Below are 23,023 nucleotides of genomic sequence, written 5' to 3' on the forward strand. Positions count from 1 at the left end.
ATGAGTTAGGTATAACCTGGTAGATGTAACTTGTTCCCTTGTTGATTTTGGATGTTCTTTAAAACTCCTACCTACTGAAGATTTGTCACCTAGGTGATCTGTCCTACTTCTCTACCCTTGCCACGGTCATTTTTTTCTGAATCTTTTCACATGTGCTAGCATTTCTAATTCGTTCCACCAGGGGCAGGGAGATCACTTTTAGCAGCAGTCTTTTGTCAATCACAGATTCATAGTATGTTAGGGATTGTAATGGACCTCTAGAGATCACCAGGTCCAACTCCTTTGCCAAAGCAGGATCACCTAGGGCAAACCACACAGGAACATGTAGAGGTTGGCTTTGAATGTCTACAGAGAAAGAGTCTCCACAACCATTCTGGGCATCCTGTTCCAGTGTTCCACCACTCTCACAGTAAGTTCTACCTTGTGTTGAGGTAGAACTTCCTATGCTTATATCTGTTACTCCTTGTCCCATTACTGTATGCCATGGAAATGAGCCTGGGCCCTTCCTCTTGACACCCACCCCACAAATATTTATAGACGTTGATAAGAGCTCATTTCTTCTCCAGACTAAACAGTCCCAGTGCTCACAGTCTTTCTTCATAGGAGAGATGTTCAAGTCCCTTAACCATCCTTTGTTGGACCATCTGCAGTAGATCCCTGTCTTTCTTGAATCGGGGGGCTCAAAACTTTATGCAGCTTTGGTCTTACCAGGGCAGAGTAGAGGGGGAGGAGAACCTCCCTAGACCTGCTGAACACACTTTTCTTGATGCAGCCCAGGATGCCATTTGCCTTCTTGGCCACAAGGACACACTGCTGAAGACTGCAATCATTGTGTTGCCTTAAAAATCTCTCTGAGGAAAGAAAAGCAAAATTAAAGCAGCTGTCATTTTTTACCTTCAAATTTGCACTGGTTATATTTGTTAGCTTTTAGGATTCCTTTTTCTTGGTGCATTTTCATAGATATTTTCATAATTGCATGGCAATAGCTATATTGTGAGATTTCATTTCACATTTCTTCTTCAATTATACTTGTCTCTCTTCCTCTTTGGAGTTATGTGCTTATTGTACTCTTACACTGCATTATCCTAAATATCTCCTCTATTTAGCCCTAGCTTCTTTCCTTGCCAGGTCTTTGAACTAAGGCAATTATATTAATCAAATAACATTATTAAAGCAAATATAATTTATCTTTGCATTAGAAGTTAAAGAGTATTTTTAAAGTGTGTTAGTATTCTAAGCAACCAAATCACTTTGCTATATAATCTTCAATTATATCAAACATATTTGAATAATTAAAAAGTTCTGTTTCCTCTTGCTTGCTATTCAAACTTCTAAACCCATTATATAGTAACTGGAAAAGTATCATCTTCCTATAAATTATTAAACATTCTGCCTGTGATGATGGCCTGATTTTTAAGTTCATCAACTGAAATACGTTCATTTTCTAGATGTAAAAATCACAGAGCCAGCCAGTAAAAGAGAAAATAGTACTGTAAGGGAAGATTTTGGGGCAAGTCATGCAACACAAATGTGTCTGAGGTCCAAGCCACTCCCAAACGTACAGACCTTCCTACTTGAAACCTACCAGTGATCCCTAAAGGTGTCCTGGTTATTTCAATGGCTTGTTCAAGACAATTGTGCAGTAGATTTTTTCATCTCCTCAGTGTCCATTTCATCTCATGTCTTCATGGAGTATACAGTGTCTTATAGTGCAAGTCTGGGCTTCCTTTCAGTGTGTGACAATATAATCTTAAAAGAAGGCAGGGTCAAGGAATGTGCTTGACATTGCAGACCTACTTTGATAAGATTTGTGACAGTCCTTCAGATTTATTCTTCCAAAATGTATTCCTCAAGCTATTAATAGAGCAGAATATTCCATCATCCCTTGCATCCTCTTCCTCTCCAGAAATCCAGTGAGCTTTCACCCCTTACTAAAATGTACAGAATTTCTGTTCAGCATTTGAATTTTTTTCAGCTTTGCATACTCTGTGTTCATCATGCTGCTTGCAGAGATTAGAAAGGTGAGAGGAGATGGAGTCTAATGCCAAATAAATTGCCTGTGCTATTGTTGGTATTGATCTTTTCATTACATCTGTATTTGCTAGTGTCACAAGGCCTATGCTCTGAGTTTATACTCATGCCATGGTGTTCTTAGAGATAGAGTTTAACATAGGAACCGGATCAGATCTTGAGTTCTGCCCATGTGTGTACCAGCAGATGGGTCTGTGTGTCTTCAATAGGTAGTTGAGAGCAGGCTAGACTGTGTTTCAGGAAAGGTACAGAATACATAAAGAGATTGAAAAAGCCCTCACAGAAGGGGAAGAGCCACATTTACCATACTTGCATTTTATCACTCAGTTTTAAAGGAGAAGAGAGAGCTGCAACATCATCATATTAAAGTATTGAGAGTTTATGGAGAGCAACAAGAAAAGGCTTCAGGGGATATTTTATGTATTTTAGTTTTTCCAAGTCCTATAGACATAATAGATCTGCTGGAAATTTTTTTGAAGCTGCAACCTGGGAGATAGAGATGAGAAACTATCTCTGTGGAGTAAAGGTGTCTAACTGAGAAATGGTGTTACAACATCACTCTGTGGCAGTATTAATAGCATGGAAGACTGAGCTTCAAAACTGGAAGATGTCAAGAGTATGACTCATCATTTTCTCTGAAATAAGCTGGCTGTGGTGTTAAAAGTGCTCTCTTCTTGCAGTTGTGGAGAAAGTTTAGGGAAAAGGAATAATGTTCATGGGCTGGTGGTATCTGAGTTTCTGTGTAAGGTGGTGATCCTCGCTTGAAATGATGGCTTTAAAAACAGAGGCAAAAAAAGAGAGGCTCTGGGATTCTGTCTTCTAAGAGAACAGACACTTGTTTCAGAGCTTTGTTTCCTGGGGACCAGAGTTGATTCCAAGGGCTAAAATGTGGACTTGATTTTATGTTTTATAAAAATGTTCTCATTTCTGATTCCAGATTTCCCCAAGTGACAAAAGGTTTTGGAGGTGTAGTCATTACCTAGTTTAGGACAAGTGCTGAAGAAAAGTGCCATGGCCTAGTTGACTGGATAGGGCTGGGTGATAGGTTGGACTGGATGATCTTGGAGGTCTCTTCCAACCTGGTTGATTCTATTCTATTCTATGATTCTAAAGAAGTAAAAGGAGCCCTACATTGGCTTGTAGATTTCCCTGTTGCAAAATGACCTTCTTTCCTAATCCTGCTTGTGTGTGTTACATGAACTCGAAAATTTGGAATTAATTAAATATGAAGTACATTTTCACACATGAAAGCATCATCATTTAATTTTAAATTGCAACATTTTGAAGCACACTGCTTTCATATGTCAGCTCCAATTTAGGTGGACAAACTAATGCAATCTTCTCACCTCAATTTAACTTTGGTGCTGTCCCTCTCTATGACCTAGATTTGATACAAAACGTAGGCACACTCTAAATTTATGAAAGTTGCTCTAAGCAAATTCTAACATTGTGTCCTTTGTGAACAAGATTAATGTCTGAGGAATATTAAAGAAAATATTTCAAATATTTCATGGTGTGGTCCATGAAATAAATATTTGTTGAAATGTTAGGGTTGCTTAATACATTCATGTGCATAAAAAGCAGCGGAGACCAAAGTTTATTTTGCTATGGAATGCAAAAGCATTTTTAAAAGCTATACATTTTTATTTACATTTACTGAAAACAAAAATATAACCCTCTAGGTGAGAAAACCTATGAGCTCAAGCCTAAAGGTGACAACTCTGAGTTAATAACTTTCTTGGAAGAAGAAACTGTAGGAGTCACAGAATCACAGAATATCAGGGGCTGGAAGGGACCTCAAAAGCTCATCCAGTTTAGTCCCCTTGACAGAGCAGGATCACCTGTACCAGGTCACACAGGAATGCATCCAGGCAGGTCTGGAATATCTCTAGAGAGGGAGACTCCACAAGCTCCCTGGGCAGCCTGTTCCAGTGTTCTGTCACCCTCACAGTGAAAAAAATTCTCCTCATGTTTGCATGAAACTTCCTATGCCTCAACTTTGCATTGCCTTTGCAAAGATAAGCTATTTGACACATAGTGAAAATGAATATTAAGTCTGTCTTTTACATAAGTTTGAACTTTTCCCCCAAAAATTATGTGCAGATTTTCTTCACTTGGAAGCTAGATGTGGAGAGAGATACCTGGAATCAATTCAAACAGGATTTAATTTATAAATACTTTTCATAGAGAGATGGATTTAATTATACATTAAATTTGCAAATTTTGCCTGGCATATATGAGCCAATTAGATTTATCCAGAGACACTGTTAAAAGAAACATTATCTTGTTATAACAGGTTTCTATGTTTTTGGGCAGATTGTTTTCTATATGGACTAAACTTTGAGGTTTATGGTGACTCTGAAGTGATTAACAAGAATTCGGTAGAATGAAAAAGGCAGGGAAAAAAATGGTGAATTTAACATTGCAGAGAAATTTAAATTGCCAGGAAGAGTTTACAGAAGAAATGTTAGGACTCTTGGAGGTCTCTTCCAACCTGGTTGATTCTATAATTTTATGATTTTTAAGTGGAATTCTCATATTCCTAAAGACAGTCAACATTGAAAAATAAGAAACCATCAGATATGCTTAATATCTAGTCTGTTCCAAATAATACATATACAAATGTAATGTAAATCAGAGAAAAAAAAAAGGAATAAATATGACATATACTTATTAACTAATCATTTTCCATGAAGAGCAGCTCTTGTCCTTCAGAGGTGATTCTGCAGGGGTTTGGGAGCTTGTGGATTTTTTTGTTTGCATATAGCAGAATGAAGTCTAAATGTTGATTTATCCTGTGCTAATAGCGGTGAGCTCTTCACATATTGAAAGGTATTACATATTTGCATGCTGTAGGGCACTAGATAAAATATCTTCTTTAATTTATATTTTAAATTCTATAAAGTCATGTATGATGAGAGTAGAGTTAAAGGTACCCAATCAAAAAGAATTTGAGTAACTACCAGGCCAGAAAGTGTTTTGTAAGGCATTGGAATGAGATGCCCAGGGAGGAGGTTAAGGGTCCCTGGGCATGTGTTTAAGGGTCATTTGGATGTGTTGCTTGGGGATATGGTTTAAGGTGAATCTTGTAGGGTAGGGTTATAGGTTGGACTTGGTGATCCTGAGGGTCTTTTCCATCATGGATGTTTTTGTGATTCTGCAGAAGCAAGCAATCAATCAATGTTATTCCTTTAGCTGTTGCTACTACAAAATGTACCCTTAATAACACAACTAAGAGTGTTTTTTTTCCTTTGTTTGATTGGATTTTTTTGTTGTTTGTTTTTATTTTAAAGATAGAACTAAGTGTAATTTTATTTTATTGTTATATTAGCTCTGGAAATATTAAGCTCAAATGCTGTGGAGAGAACATACTGAATTTGGAAATGCCACTTGAATTCAGCTTTTTGTTTAAGTGGTCATTCTTTTGATGCCAGTATGAGAAAGCTGTAAAATGAGGATATTTAAAAACAAACAAACAACAAATCCACCTTTTATTTAGCAACGCAATTCCACTTTCCCTATTGTGCTCATATCCACCTCTTCTCCAAAACACCCTCAGAAGTCTATGCTTCTCTGGAGTCCAAGCCACGTCTTCCTTCCTTGTCAGTAATGCACAATTCAGCTGAATTATAGGCAGCTGTGTCCCAGTCAGAAGAGAAGAATCTTTGTCTGGTTTTAAGTCAATGTATAACCACTGGTGCTTGACATGACATCTAAAGGCTGATGTAGCATACAGAGGATCAAAAGTAATTTTAAGGAAAGGAAAAGGAACAAGGAGATCAGAAATTTCAGTGGCTGATGCAGTAGGAATGGTGTCCTGGAAGTCCTGTGTACCCCTAAATTCCTCTCTCTCCGTGGCTTGAATGGGAGGGGGAAAGCCGCCTGGTTCCCCCCCCGCGCCTGCCCCGCAGATGTGAAGGGGGTGAGCAAAGGGGTCCTGCCCTCATGAGGAGTGCCCCGTGCAGTGCCCGCGCTGGGATCGAGCCGGGATTGGCTGTGCGCTTTCGCGCCTAAGGTGTGGTAACTCTGCCCTTTGTCTAGCGAGGGTATAAATATTGGGGTCTTCCTGCCTTTGGGGGTTCCCGCCTTGGATTTCATCCATACCTGGACGTTTGTGTCTGCCTGAGACTCCCCCCCCCCCCCTGCTCGCTGAATACAGAAAGCTTCAAAGGATTGCTTCCCCATTGACACCTTTGTAAGAGCTGAATACCTCTTAATGACTCTCCGACAGCTTCTGCAGGAGAAGGAGAGAGACAAACCTCACCAGGAAGCCTGGTCGTGAGTTATTTTGGCTCAACTTTATTAGTAAGAAACCCACTATCAATTAATAGCTAAAGCCTTTTCCAACTTCTGACTTCCACAATAGTCCGATTATTGATGGTATCCCTGTAGATAATTCTCATGCGACTGAATCTGCTAATTAAACTAAATTAATCTTTGTATATATAGTTTTGGGGGTGGGTTTTGGGAATATAAAATAACTATTTTTGTATAAATTCCCGACTGGGCCACACATTAATTCCTGTCTCCACAACAAATGGTGAATAGAGCAAAGCATCTTGTGAATATAAGGGGATTTCACAACTCATAACTCTTCATGACATTGTATGAAGTATAAGATTAAGAGTATGTGGCTTACAGCATGGATTTGAGAGGAATTTTGTTAATTATTTTTAATTCTATGGTAAAATAGATAGATTACACACAAGAGGAGCAGCTTATTTGCATCACTTAAAGAGAAGACAACACCAGACTGACCAGGTTACAAAAAGATGTTCAACTCTCTGGAAGAAAAACCATGAGCATTTTATCTTGAAAAGGTTATTGAAATTCAAAGTTCATTTTTTAAACTGTACTTTTGTAGCCTTGTGCTTGAAACACAGAACACTTTGTTCACAAATGCATTCACTGTTGATAAATACTGGTTAAAATTGTCTTGTTGACTTGTTAAGGATTGGGTTCCAAAATGTCTGGGGTTTGAGCAGATGACACCAAGCTGGGGGCAGATGTGACTGAGTTGGAGGGCAGAAGGGCTCTGCAGCAGGACCTTGACCGCCTGGACAGATGGGCAGAGTCCAAAGGGATGGCGTTCAATAGCTCCAAGTGCAGGGTGCTACACTTTGGCTACAACAACCCCATGGAGAGATACAGGCTGGGGTCAGAGTGGCTGGAGAGCAGCCAGACAGAGAGGGATCTGGGGGTGCTGATTGATACCCACCTGAACATGAGCCAGCAGTGTGCCCAGGTGGCCAAGAGCGCCAGTGGCATCCTGGCCTGCATCAGGAATGGTGTGGTCAGCAGGAGCAGGGAGGTCATTTTGCCCCTGTACTCTGCACTGGTTAGACCTCACCTTGAGTACTGTGTTCAGTTCTGGGCCCCCCAGTTTAGAAGGGACGTTGAGATGCTTGAGCATGTCCAGAGAAGGGCGACGAGGCTGGGGAGAGGCCTTGAGCACAGCCCTACGAGGAGAGGCTGAGGGAGCTGGGATTGGTTAGCCTGGAGAAGAGGAGGCTCAGGGGTGACCTTATTGCTGTCTACAACTACCTGAAGGGTGGTTGTGGCCAGGGGGAGGTTGCTCTCTTCTCTCAGGTGGCCAGTGCCAGAACAAGAGGACACAGCCTCAGGCTGCGCCAGGGGAAATTTAGGCTCGAGGTGAGGAGAAAGTTCTTCACTGAGAGAGTCATTGGACACTGGAATGGGCTGCCCGGGGAGGTGGTGGAGTCGCCGTCCCTGGGGCTGTTCAAGGCAGGACTGGACGTGGCACTTGGTGCCATGGTCTAGCCTTGAGCTCTGTGGTAAAGGGTTGGACTTGATGATCTGTGAGGTCTCTTCCAACCCTGATGATACTGTGATACTGTGTGATACTGTGACATTCCCTCCCCCTCAGATTTGGTGTGACTATGTGTAATAGAAAGTACACAGCTTTCTACACTTCTAATGTTTCCATGAAACAACAAGAAAAGGAAAAGTACTGCAGGATAATCAGAGAAAGTTCCAAGAAACTCAAAACATGATGTTGATTGAATTTGCCATAGCTAATATATGGAAGATGCTGGTTTCTCCCAGCCACTGACAGATGCTTGACACTAACAAGCAAAGGTGAGAGCCTACTGACCAAGAGAGACACTAAAAGAGAAGGCTGTAGAGATTAAATATTTAAGGGAATGCATTATGCTCAGATTTGTCCTCACTCCTTTTTAGTGATGTTTTTCATCTGAAGTACTGACCAAAATCTGTTTTGTTTATTTTATAAGATCTGACAAGATCATGACCTGGTGGTTGCATAAAGCAGGTTAAAGTTTTTCATCTGTCATTGTAGCCCCAGAGTAAGATTATGAGAGATAGAGGTCTAAAGTCAAACTGAATTTATCTTACATCAAAGTACAGTGCTCAGGCCCTAAGAGAAGGCTTCAAATGCATTAAAAATGTTAATGCAGGCTTAGGGAGATGGGAGTATAGGTGAGAATGGCTTTATTTGTAATAGTATTTTCTGTTGAGTTGTTGATAGAATTCAGAGAACATCATGTTCTGTATTGAGACATCTTAAGTGGAGATAAAGGCATCCTCTCAAAACAATGTCAGCAACCTGGAACATTTTTGTATTACAATAAACATTTTCTAGGGTACTTTTTTTTTTCCTGCCTGTTTTTAAAACATGTGCAGAAAACAGAAGCAGAGAGATATAATCACATTCTGTGAGTTGGGAGCAAGACATCTCTGTTTCAGCATGAGTGTATTGAGATTATTTCAATTGCCTGTAATGTTTCAGGCTTGTATTCCCAGTGCCTACTATCTGGTAAAGTAAAAGCTCTTGAACAAAACCAACAACAACAACAACAATCTAACAAAACCAGCAAAAAAAGTCCCCAACCCTCCAACATTTTCCTCTATGCCTTAGCAAATGAATTTTTAACACCAGACCTATTATCAGCCGTGAAAATTCTTCAGAGTTGAAACAGAAACACTGAGATAAAGCTAAAGAAAAGGTCAAGAGTAATCATTGTGAATTTAATCTTATGTTCACATCTTTTCAGGCAGCTAAAGCTTTTGTAGGTTTTTGTAACTTTGTAAGTGATTTATGAGTATTCCTGAGAGCAAGAGCTAGGTTCTGTCTCATGAGTTGCTTTGGCAAGTGAAGAAATTTAGAGTAAAATTAGTCTGTAATTACTTGAGATTGAGGATACTTGAAACAAATTGGATTTAGGCTCATCTATTCAAACACTTTGTATAAATAAAGACCTCAGACTAATCTATAAAGATACCATTTGGTATCAGCTTTGCAGCTAAATGGAGACAAAATCCTAGGTTTCATGTTTTTAACAGTGTAAGTGGGCATCAAAGCAACCATTCAGCTAGGTTATTGTAAAAGAAAAGTTGACAGAACATCAAAGATTGTACAACTTCAAGTCTTAATAGTAAATAATACTTGCAGGACTATTTGTTGGAAGAGTTCAGGTGTAAAAATAAATGGAAGGATATTCTTTCAGCAGAGAATTGCCAGGTTCTTTCCATGTTTTCTGATAGAAGTATTAGACATTTTTCATTGAAATACCTGTTGAAGTACATCATACAACTTAAAAATGCATGCAATATGTTCTCTCCCAAACATGATAACTTTGTTTCAGAAAGGTCATCCATGGGTTTTGTGGTTTATTTAGGGTCTCTAGGAAAAAAAATGCTTGCTTTTCCAAAATACATTTCCAAAAGAGAATTGTATCTAAACATTCAAATACACAAGAAGTGCAAAAAGAAATTCAGAGTTCCTTACAAAAAGGAAAAGAAGAAAAGGGTTTTAATAGCTAAAAGTACTTGAGGTCAAAACTGAGAAGAGAGCAACTTGATCTGAATTCTTTGGTTTTGAGATGTGTCAGTGTTTTAAAGCAGCTTTCATGAATAGAACCAGTAGAACCAATATATGTTTAGCTTGGAGAGGAGACAACTAAGGGGTGACCTCATTCATGTTTATATATATGTAAGGGGTGAGTGCCAGGAGGATGGAGCCAGCCTGTTCTCAGTGATTCCCAGTGACAGGACAAGGGGCAATGGGTGGAAGTTGAGGCATAGGAGGTTCCATGTGAACCTGTGGAAGATTTTTTTCACTGTGAGGGTGACAGAGCACTGAAACAGGCTGCCCAGGGATGTTGTGGAGTCTCCCTCGCTGGAGATATTCAAGAACCATCTGGATGCATTCCAGTGTGATCTGCTCTAGGTCATCCTGCTCTGGCAGCAGGGCTGGACCAGGTGATCTTCCGAGATCCTTTCCAGCCCCTAACCTTCTATGATTCTATGATTTATATATAAAAGTACTGTGATTTATATATAAAAGTAAGAAGAGAACAAGCAAGTAGATTTTTGACTTCTACATTGCTATAATTCTGAAATACAGAAACATGGTTCAAAAATGTGAAGAATAGAGAGGAAAAATCTGTGATCAGAGCCAACAAACCAGACTTTATATGGAAAAATATCTTGGTAACAGTAATAGATGTATTAATTGCTGGAAGGCATAACAGTGTAATGACAAATAATAAAGCAGTTCCACAAAACTTGTTGTACAATAAGGAAAAAGTGAAAGTACTCCTAGCACACTGGAGAGAGACTTGGAGATGATTGGTTTGTTAGAGACAGAATAAGTTACTTAATCTGGTTTAGGGAGACAAAATGGTTAAGGACTTATACTGAAAGCCTTTTCACTTCACTCTATCTCTCTCCATGTGAGAACTAGCCATTTCTTCCTCTGTTTCTGTATTTTTATTCCATATTCTAATGTTCCCTCTTCTTCAGTTTAGTTTCCTTAGAAGCCTTTAGAAAAAGATCTTGAAAGAGATTTTTGGAAACAAAGAGGGTACTATGTGAACCACATCTCCCTTTATTCACTCATTCAAGTAGTTTTGCTTGTTGTGGCTTTTCTTCCTCATTGTGATTCTTAATAATTTCTTTTGGAATATGTGTACAAACTCACATCTGCAATTTGTCTAATTACTGGTGGCACATTCTCTGCCTTTTCACAGGATCACAGAATGTTAGGGGCTGGGAGGGACCCCGAAAGATCATCCAGTCCACACTTCCTGCCAGAGCAGGATCACCTATAGCAGATCACGCAGGAGCAAATCCAGGCGAGTCTTGAATATCTCCAGAGAGGGAGACTCCACAAGTCCCCTGGGCAGCCTGTTCCAGTGTTCTGTCACTCTCACAATGAAAACATTTTTCTTCATGTTTCCATGGAATTTCCTCTGCCTCAATTTCCACCCATTGCCCCTTGTTCCAGTAGAACAGAGGCTTTTTGTTTCTTTGAACCTGAATTTGACTTCAGTGCTGAGTCCGTGCTGCCGTGCTTTCATTACTCGTTGCACCATCACACTTTCATACATGAGTTCCTTCTGAATTGTGGGGCAAAAACTCTTTTGCCAAGATGATTTGCTACTTTCTTTTCTGTCAGTCTGCTCCAAAGTGTTTTCTTTTGAAAGTTTAATTTGAAGGAGTCTCTCTGACCCCTCAAAACATAGAAAGCCCCTGAACTCCACTATAGCAAGCACTACTGCAAAGAATTCATTTGGATTTTCTGCTGCAGCCTTATCTTCCTTGAGCATTCCTTTTCCTCTCTGATCATCTGTCAGCCCTTCCGAGTTTGGCAGGCTACCAGCTTCAGATGTGTTTGAAAAAGTTTTTGCCACAGCTTTTTTAAAGTCTTCAGCAAATTGTCACTCAAAGGAGTTTATTGTATGGGTGTTCTTGGAGGTTTGGGGACAGTAGACAGCCTTGTTCATTTTCTGCTTAAATAAAAGTTTATACTGTTTCTATCTTCCTTAATTGTACAGAACATGCATTTGTAAGTGTGTTGCTTTACTTTAAAGAGCAGGACAAAAGGGTGTATTAATCACATAATCTGAGTAAATGGAACTTTACTGTTGACATTTTCCTTTGTTGTTTCCCACCTGAATTTTACAGACTTCTGTTGTACCTTTTGATGCAGCCTGACTTACATTCTGGAAAGATGTGCAGTCCCAGGCTATTAACATCTTTTGGTATTTCCTTTGGTCTTTAGTTGTGGACTTTTATTTCAGGTTCCATGTGACATGTTCTGTTTTGGTGTAAAGGGATCCTCCCTTCTTGCAAAAGCCATCTATTTTCTGTATGCTATTTCTTTCATTTTAAAAAGTTGATTAAATTCAGTGCCCTGCAAATTTCAGAATCTTTTAGTGGACATTCAGAAGATGTCTTTACCTCAATGACAGTAATTTTTATAGATCTTTGTTCTGAAAGGCTAACAGGCCTATTAGATGTCCTGGCTTGCCCCACTCTTCTGCTGATGGGAGGAAAACAAAGGCTTGGGCCATTATATCCCCTTCCAAAGTGATAAACAGATGCCCACAGGTATTTAAGTACTTGCTAGTGTCTTGCCCATAGAAGGGTAAGCAAGCCCTGGTTTTATCTAATATGGTCAATGTTGCAAATGCCATTCTGATTGGTGAATCTCTGTGGCCAAAAGAGCCACAGCCACTCAGGCAAATATAAATTGAGCTAAGTTGCAAGAAGTTGTGCTGCTTCTGCCTCACAGAGCTGCCTCTGCCTCAGCATGTGCTTCTCTGTTCTCCATGTTCTGCTCTGCTCTGCCTCCCTGCTCTTGGCTTGGACAGTGTGCTCTGCTCTGCCTCATGCTTCAGACCAGCTTAGCCCTGATGTTCTGGGCTTGAACTAGCTGGAAACTTAAGTGCCTCAAGTTTACCAGGAGAAAGCACTAAATGCCTCATGCCATAGTGAGAAGTGCTACCAACGTTGTACTCTCTGCACATCTGCAAGAGATCCTGCCTGCACCTTGGCAAACCTCCATGTCAAGAGGAACCAGGATCAGGTCAGATTTGTCTGCCTCTTTCCCAGCACCCTGCTAGAACCTGGGAATATTTAGAAGCCTCTTAATGACTATCAAGATGCTGAGTAGTTCCATCACTGCTGCAAAGGAGCCAGGGACTACCTTGAAATTTCTACTCCTCCACCATGAGTAGAACAGACTTTCCCTAGAGTTCCAAGCTGCCTATTTGTAAGTGAGACAAAGCCATTTTTTGGCTAAACTCTTCCAATTTTCTGATTCTCCTAAATCAATGAACTGCCCATAAGCATCCTTGTGAAGATTTCCCAAACAAATTGGAACCCAAAATTAACTAATTTGTATATAGTTTGCAGGCAGGGCTTTCTGGAAATAAAAATAACTATGTATTTTATAATTCCTGCCTCATTAATTGCCCCACATAAATCAATCTTAAAATACTGAGGCTATTCCAGAGAGTAGGAGACTGTAATATTCTGCTGGCACTAAAAAACAATAAATGATACATATATATATATCAAATTTGTCTGAACAACAACAGAAACAAAAAGATAAGTTAATACAGGATGTATTCAGTGGAGATTTGAGAAAAAAAGAAAGCAATTCAAGGCAGTCAGACACAGTTTTGTTGGAAATAGAGTCTATAAGTAAAGCCATATATGCAGAATGTGGAACTGCAACAAGGAAATTAGTGGCTCTGAGAGAAGCTGAGGTCACAGCAGAAAAGAGGAGCTTCTAAGACTAATACTGTGGCAAAGCAGAACTGATAATGTAGCTCTCTAGTGTATAGTTGAGGGAGGTGAGAGTAGGAGGATGAAGGTTATTTTCATCTGGTATAATACACTGACAATAGAAATGCTGCAAGCAGTTCTTGTGTCTGCATTTTTAAAAGGTGCTGAACAACTGTTTAGACTTGCAAAAAAAAAGCCACATGAAATATTTGTATTGTGGAGATCAGGCCTTGTGATGACAGACTTTGAGCTCAATCTCTTCTGCCGATCCGAACAAGATTGAAGAGCTAATTTTATTAACATTCATGACTGCATTCCAAATATAGGAAGATGCTAGATACTTAATGGTGGATCTCTTAAAGCTATCAGAGAAAGTCATTACAAGATCCTTTGGCTGGACATTGAAGCAAATCTAATGGAAATCAGAAATTGGGCTCATATTTAAGTGTCTTCTGGAAATTAGCCACCAGAACAAACTGCTGGTGGATATCTTCAAATCAAGACTCGCTCTATCTGTAAGATATGCTTTAGCAAGACACAAATTGCCCGACTGCAGTAGCACAGCAGCACTTATGTGTAACAGGAGAATTTAAGTTCTGTGATATACCAATGGTCATGTTAGCTGAACTGATTTTGATTTGATTTGTGTCCAGTTCTGGGCCCCTCAATTAAAATAAGAAAAAAAATTTTGAGCCAGCAGTGTGCCCAGGTGGCCAAGAGAGCCAGTGGCATCCTGGCCTGCATCAGGAATGGTGTGGTCAGCAGGAGCAGGGAGGTCATTCTGCCCCTGTACTCTGCACTGGTTAGACCACACCTTGAGTCCTGTGTTCAGTTCTGGGCCCCCCAGTTTAGGAGGGACATTGAGATGCTTGAGCGTGTCCAGAGAAGGGCAACGAGGCTGGGGAGAGGCCTTGAGCACAGCCCTACGAGGAGAGGCTGAGGGAGCTGGGATTGTTTAGCCTGGAGAAGAGGAGGCTCAGGGGAGACCTTATTGCTGTCTACAACTACCTGAGGGGTGGTTGTGGCCAGGAGGAGGTTGCTCTCTTCTCTCAGGTGGCCAGCACCAGAACGAGAGGACACAGCCTCAGGCTGCACCAGGGGAGATTTAGGCTGGAGGTGAGGAGAAAGTTCTTCACTGAGAGAGTCATTGGACACTGGAATGGGCTGCCCGGGGAGGTGGTGGAGTCGCCGTCCCTGGGACACTTCAAGGCAGGATTGGACGTGGCACTTGGTGCCATGGTCTAGCCTTGAGCTCTGTGGTAAAGGGTTGGACTTGATGATCTGTGAGGTCTCTTCCAACCCTGATGATACTATGGTACTGTGATTTAATACAAAAATTATGCAAATACTGACAGTTTCATACAGCCTATGCAGGCTCCCATGGTTACTGGTGGCAAACATTTCCCCATTTCTGGCCTTAATTATAACATTCATGCAAATTTCAATTATTTACGAGTTTCATAGTCATCATCATGAGCAGAATTTAAAATGTATCTTTATAATTTCATGAGCATGCCTATGTAATGGTCGATAGTTTTCTGTTGTCCAGAATTCGAAGGTAGTCTGATGAGTTTCAGTGTTTGCACATATCATGTCTTTCTTAAACTAGGTAACACAAAATGGAAATCAAATCTTCTGGGTTTCTCACCCATCTACCTTATAACTAAAGGTGGGTTGATGAGAGTTTATTGCATTTTGTTTTTCTGACCAGACTTTTACTGATCATTGATAACAGAGCTTAGAATAAGACAGGTAATGACTTTGATAATACTGGTGCTTGAATGTTTCCATGCATGCATTTACCATCTTTGAGCATTCTTGACTTCTTCAATGACAACTTGCTTGTTATCCAAATAACTCTGGGTAACCTTTCTTAAATTCTGAAATCCAGAGCCAGTGGATCTCTAGTTTTCAACTGTAAATGTTTCCTTCATCCCTTCCTTGTGTTTTGCTGATTTTTTGTGTACTCTGCACATTCCAGCTTACATATTTATGATGCCTTTTAGCTGCTTTTGCCACAGCAACAGTGGGCATTACAACTGAGAATGGATTGAAGTTTGAGAGGGAATGGACTGAAACTTGGGGAGGGAAGGTTTGGACTGGATATTAGAAAGAAATTCTTTACCATGAAGGTGGTGAGGCACTGGAACAGGTTGCCCAGGGAGCTCATGGATGCTCCCTCCCTGAAGGTGTTCAAGGCCAGGTTGAATGAAACCTTGAGCAACCCATTCTAGTAGAAGGTGTCCCTGCCCATGGAAGGGGGGTTGGAACTAAATGATTGCTAAGGTGCCTTGCAACCCAAACTCTTCTATGAGTCTCTGAAAAATGCACTGCAGCATAAACCCATCTTTTTGAACATGTACTTGAGGGTAGATTCTATGTAACTGAAAATTTTCATCTGTTTAATGTATAACTTGAAGTTTTAACTCTGTGGTGGAAATAGATTTTAAGAAATAGTTTGGAATATTTTTGAGCATTGTAGTTGTTGAAGTGAAACAGTAATAAATCAATGATAGCTAAAATTCTAGAACAATGTGGTAGTCTGGGTGACTAATTTATCAAGGTTCTATTTCCTTTCAATTTGTTTAGATATTGGTTTTGTTACTATTTTGAATCCAGTCAAGAAGGGATTAGATAATGGAGTCGGTTGACAGCAGTTAAATCAGTTCACAGTTTGCTTTGTCTCAGTGTGAAAAGTAATTGGCATTTCTGCTAAAAGTCCAAATTTCTTCTTGATCTGAATGCTGCTGAGGTTGATCATCTCATGAGATGCTCATAGGGCTTTTTGTTCTTTTTTAACACAGGAGAAAGCTCTTCAAATTGCAAAGTGTGGTTCTCCTTAAAGATTAACAGCATACCTGCAGCAGCAGAAAGAGAGATAGATGTGAAATGCAGAGCTCTGGTAAGATTACTCTAAATGTTTAATTTTATTCTGCTGCATTAGAAGGAAAATGTAATTTTTATTGTTGGTCTGACTGCTATCACAGAAGATTAATCAATTTTATTAAGTGGCCACACACAATCACTTTCTGAATAATAAAACTCAATGCTTACCGAGACCTCATTTAAGCTCAGTGCTATGAACTAAAATGAATGATAGGGGGGAAAAAGTCTTCTTTATCACATTTGAATAATTACACTTCTATTCTTATGACATCTGCTTCTAATTTTATATCTCATACAAGGCTGAATTCTATAAAAACTTCAAGCAGTGTCTGTGCAGCCCACAACAGAGAAAGTCTCTTTTGGTACCCTCCTTTCCTAGACATATCAAATTATTATTGTAATTTAGATTCAATTAATCATTGGAATATTTTTAATCATATTTGTAGGGCTAGATAAATGCATACTTTAACTCTCAAAAGTTAATTAAATGTTGTTAGTCATATTAGAACAATTCCATCACATTAAATAAGTTGTGTGTTTTAAATGGCTTTATGTAAAGATAAAATAACTGTTTAGTATGCTTGCTTCTTTGATACTGGTTTTATTCTTGAAGAATCTGTAATTATATTTATCTTTGAATTATACTTTGAGGTTTTTATTTTCAGGGCTAATATTTTTCTTATCCTCTGTAAATGGATATTTGCTTTATCATCCAGACATCCTGTTTTCTGCATCAGTTGCTAGCAGCCAAGAAATACTGACTTTAATAATGGATGCTGTTAATAGGTTCTATGAATAGAAATGGTGGTGCAGTGTTTTGCCATAGGGACACTTTTATAGATACATATATGGGCTGCAACTACTAGGGACTACTTCTTCCACTGTGCATGAGAGGAAGGGAGAAGCATTCTCTCAATTGATTTTATATGCCAGCATGTGTTTATGTGGGGGAAAAAGAATTCAAACCCAAAAGCATTTCTCAAAATATGTAAAGTAGCACTGTTCATATATCACCTTTGATTTGTCTTTTCTTGAAGTACAGAATCCTGATTGTAAACTTCTGCAGGGCTGAGAAACAGATAATGATGTTTTCAAAATCTTGGTCTTGGGTGAGCATGTGGTAGGGAGGTGTCTGGTGCCGGTGAGAGTTAGATTAGTCCTCCTGCTGGGGCTGCTTTTCAAACTCTTCTCACCTAGTTTCAGAAATAATTTTGCCTTCTAACAGATATATAAGCTGTAGATCAGATGTAGCACACTTGCCATCTCAGTGATGGTTTTCTTCTCACTGGAGATATTGGCTTAAGGAGTGGTTACCCTGAAAAGTCATAGCAGATCTTCAGGACTTGGTCATCATCCTTTAGGGACTGTAAGGGTAGAAGCATTCTGTGGGAGGTGTTGATCAGTTTTAGATCTGTAACTGTTTTACAGGGAGAAACAATATAAGACTGCACAAAAGCTGTGGTAATTTTGCCTAGATCATGCATCTTCCCTGACACCTCTGCTTCCTTTAACTGCTTGCCAGGAACTCACAAGGAAAGGTGCATCTGTGTCAGCCCTTTAGTTCACAGTAATAGTGTGTTTTTCAGGTGTGACTCCAAATCATCCCTACTTACTACACTTCCTTTTATATTGCACAGTAGTCCTGGAGTGCATGAAATGCATCCTTTCTGGATTTAATTTACCTGGAGAATATCTTCCAGATGCTCATCTAATGGTCTTTGAGCACTAATGGGAGTTTAAGTTCATGGAACAGAAAGAGAAATACTCTTAAGCAGAATATTCACAGGTGCTGGCACTGTGCGGATGTTTGGTCTTCAACACCAACTCTTTTGCTCTGTGTCTACTCCTTTTGTGCCTCACTGTGTGCTACTATAGATAGATCATAGCACCCACATTTTTGTTGCCTTTCCCATCAAAAAAGGCTATGTGATGTTTATTCCAAAAGGAGTGCATTTTGTGGGCACTGCATTATGTCAACAGACAAGTGTAAATATCATCTTGGTACAAATGGAACCAGAGTTAGAGAAGACACAACTTCGAAATTAAATTATGTCAGTGTCTCCTTTATTGTTGTTGTTGAGTTCCCCTCTCCCCCCAGTTACTTAATTAAAGTTAAAAATGCATGTAATGAAGATTATTTTGTAATTCTGTCACTTGGCAGTTGAAGACAGTGACACACTGTTTTCCTAGCTGTGGTACATTAATTTTGCATAAATCCTAAACCAAACAGTAATCTGAATGTTGTTATACATGCTTGATACTTTGATCATGTTCTCAGAAATTGAGTAACCTGAAGTTATGCATCATGCCCTAAAACCAATTTTTGGAATATGCCTTCATAACAACTGGGTAGCATAATAAGTAACATTCTGTAAAAGAACCATGGCAACATCATTTGTAGAAGAGAATCAACTTTGGGAAGCTGGTAATTATTAATCACGCTAACTAAAAACAGTTTGGCAAATCATTCAGACCAGGATATATTTGTATAGCCCATTATAAAAAACCCAAACCCAACAATAAAGCAACATAAAAAAAAATGAGGTATCTAAATGAGGGTAAATTATTAGCAATATTAGAATGTAAATGGAAAGTTCTGATAAATATTTAGCAGCTGCTGACCCCCTCCTCTCTTCTCTACAGATGCATGAATCAGTTCTGTGATATAACAGCAGGGAGCTAATGTAGATCACAAAATGACAGCTGAGCTGTCACTAACTGCTGCTGAATGAAAATGTAGGGTTAGATCTAAAGCAAGTAATTAGAGGGATGTTTGATCTAAACCAACTTATTAAAAGGATATTTTGTTTATGTTAGTCGAATGGTCACATATAGGAAAAATACCTGAGTGAGGAAAAGCAGTAACCTTGTAAAATTCAACTACTGTTTGCTCACTGATGGTGTCTGGGGTACAAATTGTATACAGCTTAGTGAAATGGATATTAAAGCAGTATCACTGAGAGGAAAAAAAATGCTTGAACTCTGCTCCATGGATATACTTCTGCAAATGATTTTCTTCATAATCAGTGGGAGTTGTGCTGGATTTTTAACTCAAGACAAAACATGGTTGAATATACACTCTGTAGGGGTGAAAGTTTTCATAGAATCATAGAATCAACCAGGTTGCAAGAGAACTCCAAGATCATCCAGTCCAACCTAGTGCCCAGCACCATCCAGTCAACTAGACCATGGCACTACATGCCCCATCCAGTCTTTTCCTGAACACCTCCAGGGATGGTGACAGGAATCTGATAGAGAACAGTGAGGATTTCTTAAAAAATATGTAGTTCCCTTAAGTATAATTTTTCGTACTGCATTTGGAGGCTTTTACAAGTAACAGTCTGTGATTTGTATTTTATTTTTTTAAAGAAGCATTATCTTCCTCTCCTGCCATTTTTCTAAGTTTCAATGGAAACTGGTGGTACTGCTACTGTTATTCTCCTTGGTGAATAATGCAAATCAGTGAGTAGTGAGAACTCACTCCTTTCCTTGTGTAATATGAAGAAAAAGGAAGAAGCAATCTTTACAGAATCACAGAACTTTAGAGGCTGGAAGGGACCTCCAGAGATCATCGAGTTCAACACTCCCTGCCAAGGCAGTATCCCCTAGGGTAGTTTGTGCAGGAATGCATCCAGGCAGGTTTTGAGTCTCCAGAGAAGGAGACTCCACAACCTCTCTGGGCAGCCTGCCCCAATGCTCTGTCACCCTTACTGTAAAGAAGTTTCTCTTCATGTTAAGGTGAAACTTTCTGTGTTCCAGTTTGTCTTATTGCTGCTGACCACTGAAAAGAGATTAGCACAACCACTTGACACCTATCCCTCAGACACTTAGACACTGATCAGATCTCTTCCCATTCTTCTCTTCTTCAGAGTAAACAGCACCAGGTCTCTTAGTCTCTCTTTGCAGGGGAGATGCTCAAGTTCCCCACTCATCCTCATGGGGATGGCTCTCTGCTGGACTCTTTCCAGCAGGTCCCTGTCTCTCTTGAACTGGGGAGCCCAAAACTGGACACACAATTCAGGTGTTGTCTCACCAGGGCAGAACAGAGGAGAAGAACCTTCCTAGACTTGCTGGCCACACTGTTCTTGGTGCACCCCAAGATGCCATTGTCTCTCTTGGCCACAAAGGTATGTTTCTGACCCATGCAGAACTTGCTGTCCACCATTCCATTCTGTTGACTTTTGTCCATCTATGTAGCAGGAACCTATATCATTTATTCTAGACTAATCTTGCAATCTGTTCTCACAAAATGTAGCAACAACTCTTGCTCAAAAATATTATTGCTGTATTCCTGTGAATACTCTTTTAAAATGCTGGAGTGCAATTCCAATACCAGTTTATAGCTGTGCATCTCCAGAAGGTGAGATGAAGCAGCTAGGTGTTCTTTTCTGCTTGATTTATATGGGTAGTGTGCACACATTCTGAAGCAGCAATGACTTCATTGCTGTGAGCAAAGGGTTTTACACATATAAAAATCCTCAAACAATGTCAAGTAAAGTAGTTGATTATGGACTTGATTTGAAATATGATGCTGTGTGAAGCTTGTAACATGCTGCTGACTCAGGAGTTATTTAAAGTTGCATAGTTTTAGGTGACATGTTTACTTTAGACTAAAAGCCTACTTATTTTAGCTGCCTTGGTTTGTTGGAAAAAGAATCTAGATCTTTCCTTTTCTGTTCAAATCAGAGTAAGGATGGACTATGTAACTGTGAAAAAAATGACCATATCTCTAGCACTTGCTTAATCACCATCCTCAGTAGTACAGAGGCTGGTAAATTCAAGTTCATTATCTCAGATTGTTTAGAAGAATGGACTGGGACAATTGCCTTGACTTAAAACTATTTTAATGGATTTAATCAGGGTGTATGTGGAGGTCAAGAAGTAATCCAGTTGTTTTTATGTACAATGTCTAAAAGGCTAGAAGTTCTTACTTTGAGTATTCTTACTCTTTATTTCATGGAGAAAATGCTAAGTGGATATTGCTGATTCGTATGTGGAGGTCAAGAAGTAATCCAGTTGTTTTTATGTACAATGTCTAAAAGGCTAGAAGTTCTTGCTTTGAGTATTCTTACTCTTTATTTCATGGAGAAAATGCTAAGTGGATATTGCTGATTCACTGAGTCAAGAGTCTTTCTAATCCATCCATATATTTGAAAAAGAATAGTGGCCATCTTGAGAAGAAGGATCTAATACTTGAGCTCCATGTGGGATCTTTACAGCTGGAGATAAGCTAGAGGGGAAGGTCTGTTTGGAACAGCGAATTATTAGTTTCTGCTTTAATAAAACTCAATGCCTGGAAGGAATTTGGTTTGGTTTCCTAAGCGCAGAGACAGTAGTTTTGTTTGTTCTCTGCCAAATCTTTCTTTTTCTCTCAAGTCCCTGAGAGCCTCATGAGTACTTGCAATTTGGTAATGTAAGTCTGAAGCATATGCTGCACGCCCCCACTTCCACAAGAGTTGTTCTTGTTGGGTTGAAAACCGTGCCACTGTTGCCGTTTGTAATTGCTTTCAGGTCTGTGCCACTAATGCACTGCTTCTGCACTCCTCAGTGGTGATTTTAATAGATTACTGTCACAATCCTCACATTTAGCAAGATGTTTGTATGCAGAACTAAGAATAGTAAGAGTGTTTCCATTACTAGTTCCATCTCTTTCTAACCTTCAAACCTCCTCATTTTTTTGTCTCTAGAAAAATGCAACAGTCTGTTCTATGTGACTCATGCACAGCAGATGGTGCCTGTAGGATGGATATAACAATTGAGAAACATTTCATTAATATTTACCCAAGTGTTTAAACTGGAGGGTTGTCTAGGTTACCCAGGGATGTGGCCAAGGCCCTATGCCTGGAGACATTCAGGATCAACTTCATGTGGCCCTGGGCAGCCTGATCTAGTTGGAGATGTTGCTCATTGCAAGGGAGTTGGACAAGATGGGTCACTTCCAATCCAATGCAACCTGTGAATCCATGAGGATACCTTTGTAATAGCAGTCCTTTCCTTCACAGGATCTGCCCGATACCCAAAACTGAGCATACAGGAATATGGAGACATCAGTGCATAAAGGCTTCTATGTTCTCACTCACAGATCCATGATTCTCTAATAAACACTTTCTTCCATATACTTCCCAATACCACAGTGTAGAGAGAGGAAGGCTGCTTTCTGGATCACAGCAGAACTAGTTAGGCTGTGCAGAGACCCAGAGAAGTGCAAGGGTGAGCCTTGGTTTCAGACCATGATTTTAGCTCTTTCAGAGTTGCTAGTAACAGATAGCAGTCAATAATAATATTTTTTAAATGTTACTATCATTAAAAAGAAACATTGCTTGTGATATAGTGATCTTCAATTTATTTCTTTGAGTGAATGCTAAGGGAATCTATGAAACAGACACCTCTACTATGTCACATATGGAAGACAAAATTAATAATACAGCATTTGCTGGTTTATGTGAGACAGTAAACTGTGAGCAAACTTTAAGGACTTAAAAGTTAACTTTGCTTAAAGCAACAACCAACAATGAGGATGTTTTTAAAGTTTATCTATCTTCTAAGCCAG

At 39.6% G+C, this 23,023-nt stretch overlaps 1 protein-coding gene across 1 annotated transcript in view; it reads left to right on the forward strand.

Moving 5' to 3' along the window:
• Window positions 1-23,023, forward strand: part of CFAP47 (cilia and flagella associated protein 47) — a 287,488-nt gene that overhangs the window by 167,612 nt on the left and 96,853 nt on the right. Inside the window, exon 50 of the mRNA XM_064151944.1 lies at window positions 16,392-16,489. Within this exon, the coding sequence (XP_064008014.1) occupies window positions 16,392-16,489 (98 nt within the window). The remainder of the gene's footprint in view (window positions 1-16,391; window positions 16,490-23,023) is intronic.

This window comes from Pogoniulus pusillus, chromosome 12 (genome assembly GCF_015220805.1).
Source record: "Pogoniulus pusillus isolate bPogPus1 chromosome 12, bPogPus1.pri, whole genome shotgun sequence".
Lineage (NCBI taxonomy): Eukaryota > Metazoa > Chordata > Aves > Piciformes > Lybiidae > Pogoniulus > Pogoniulus pusillus.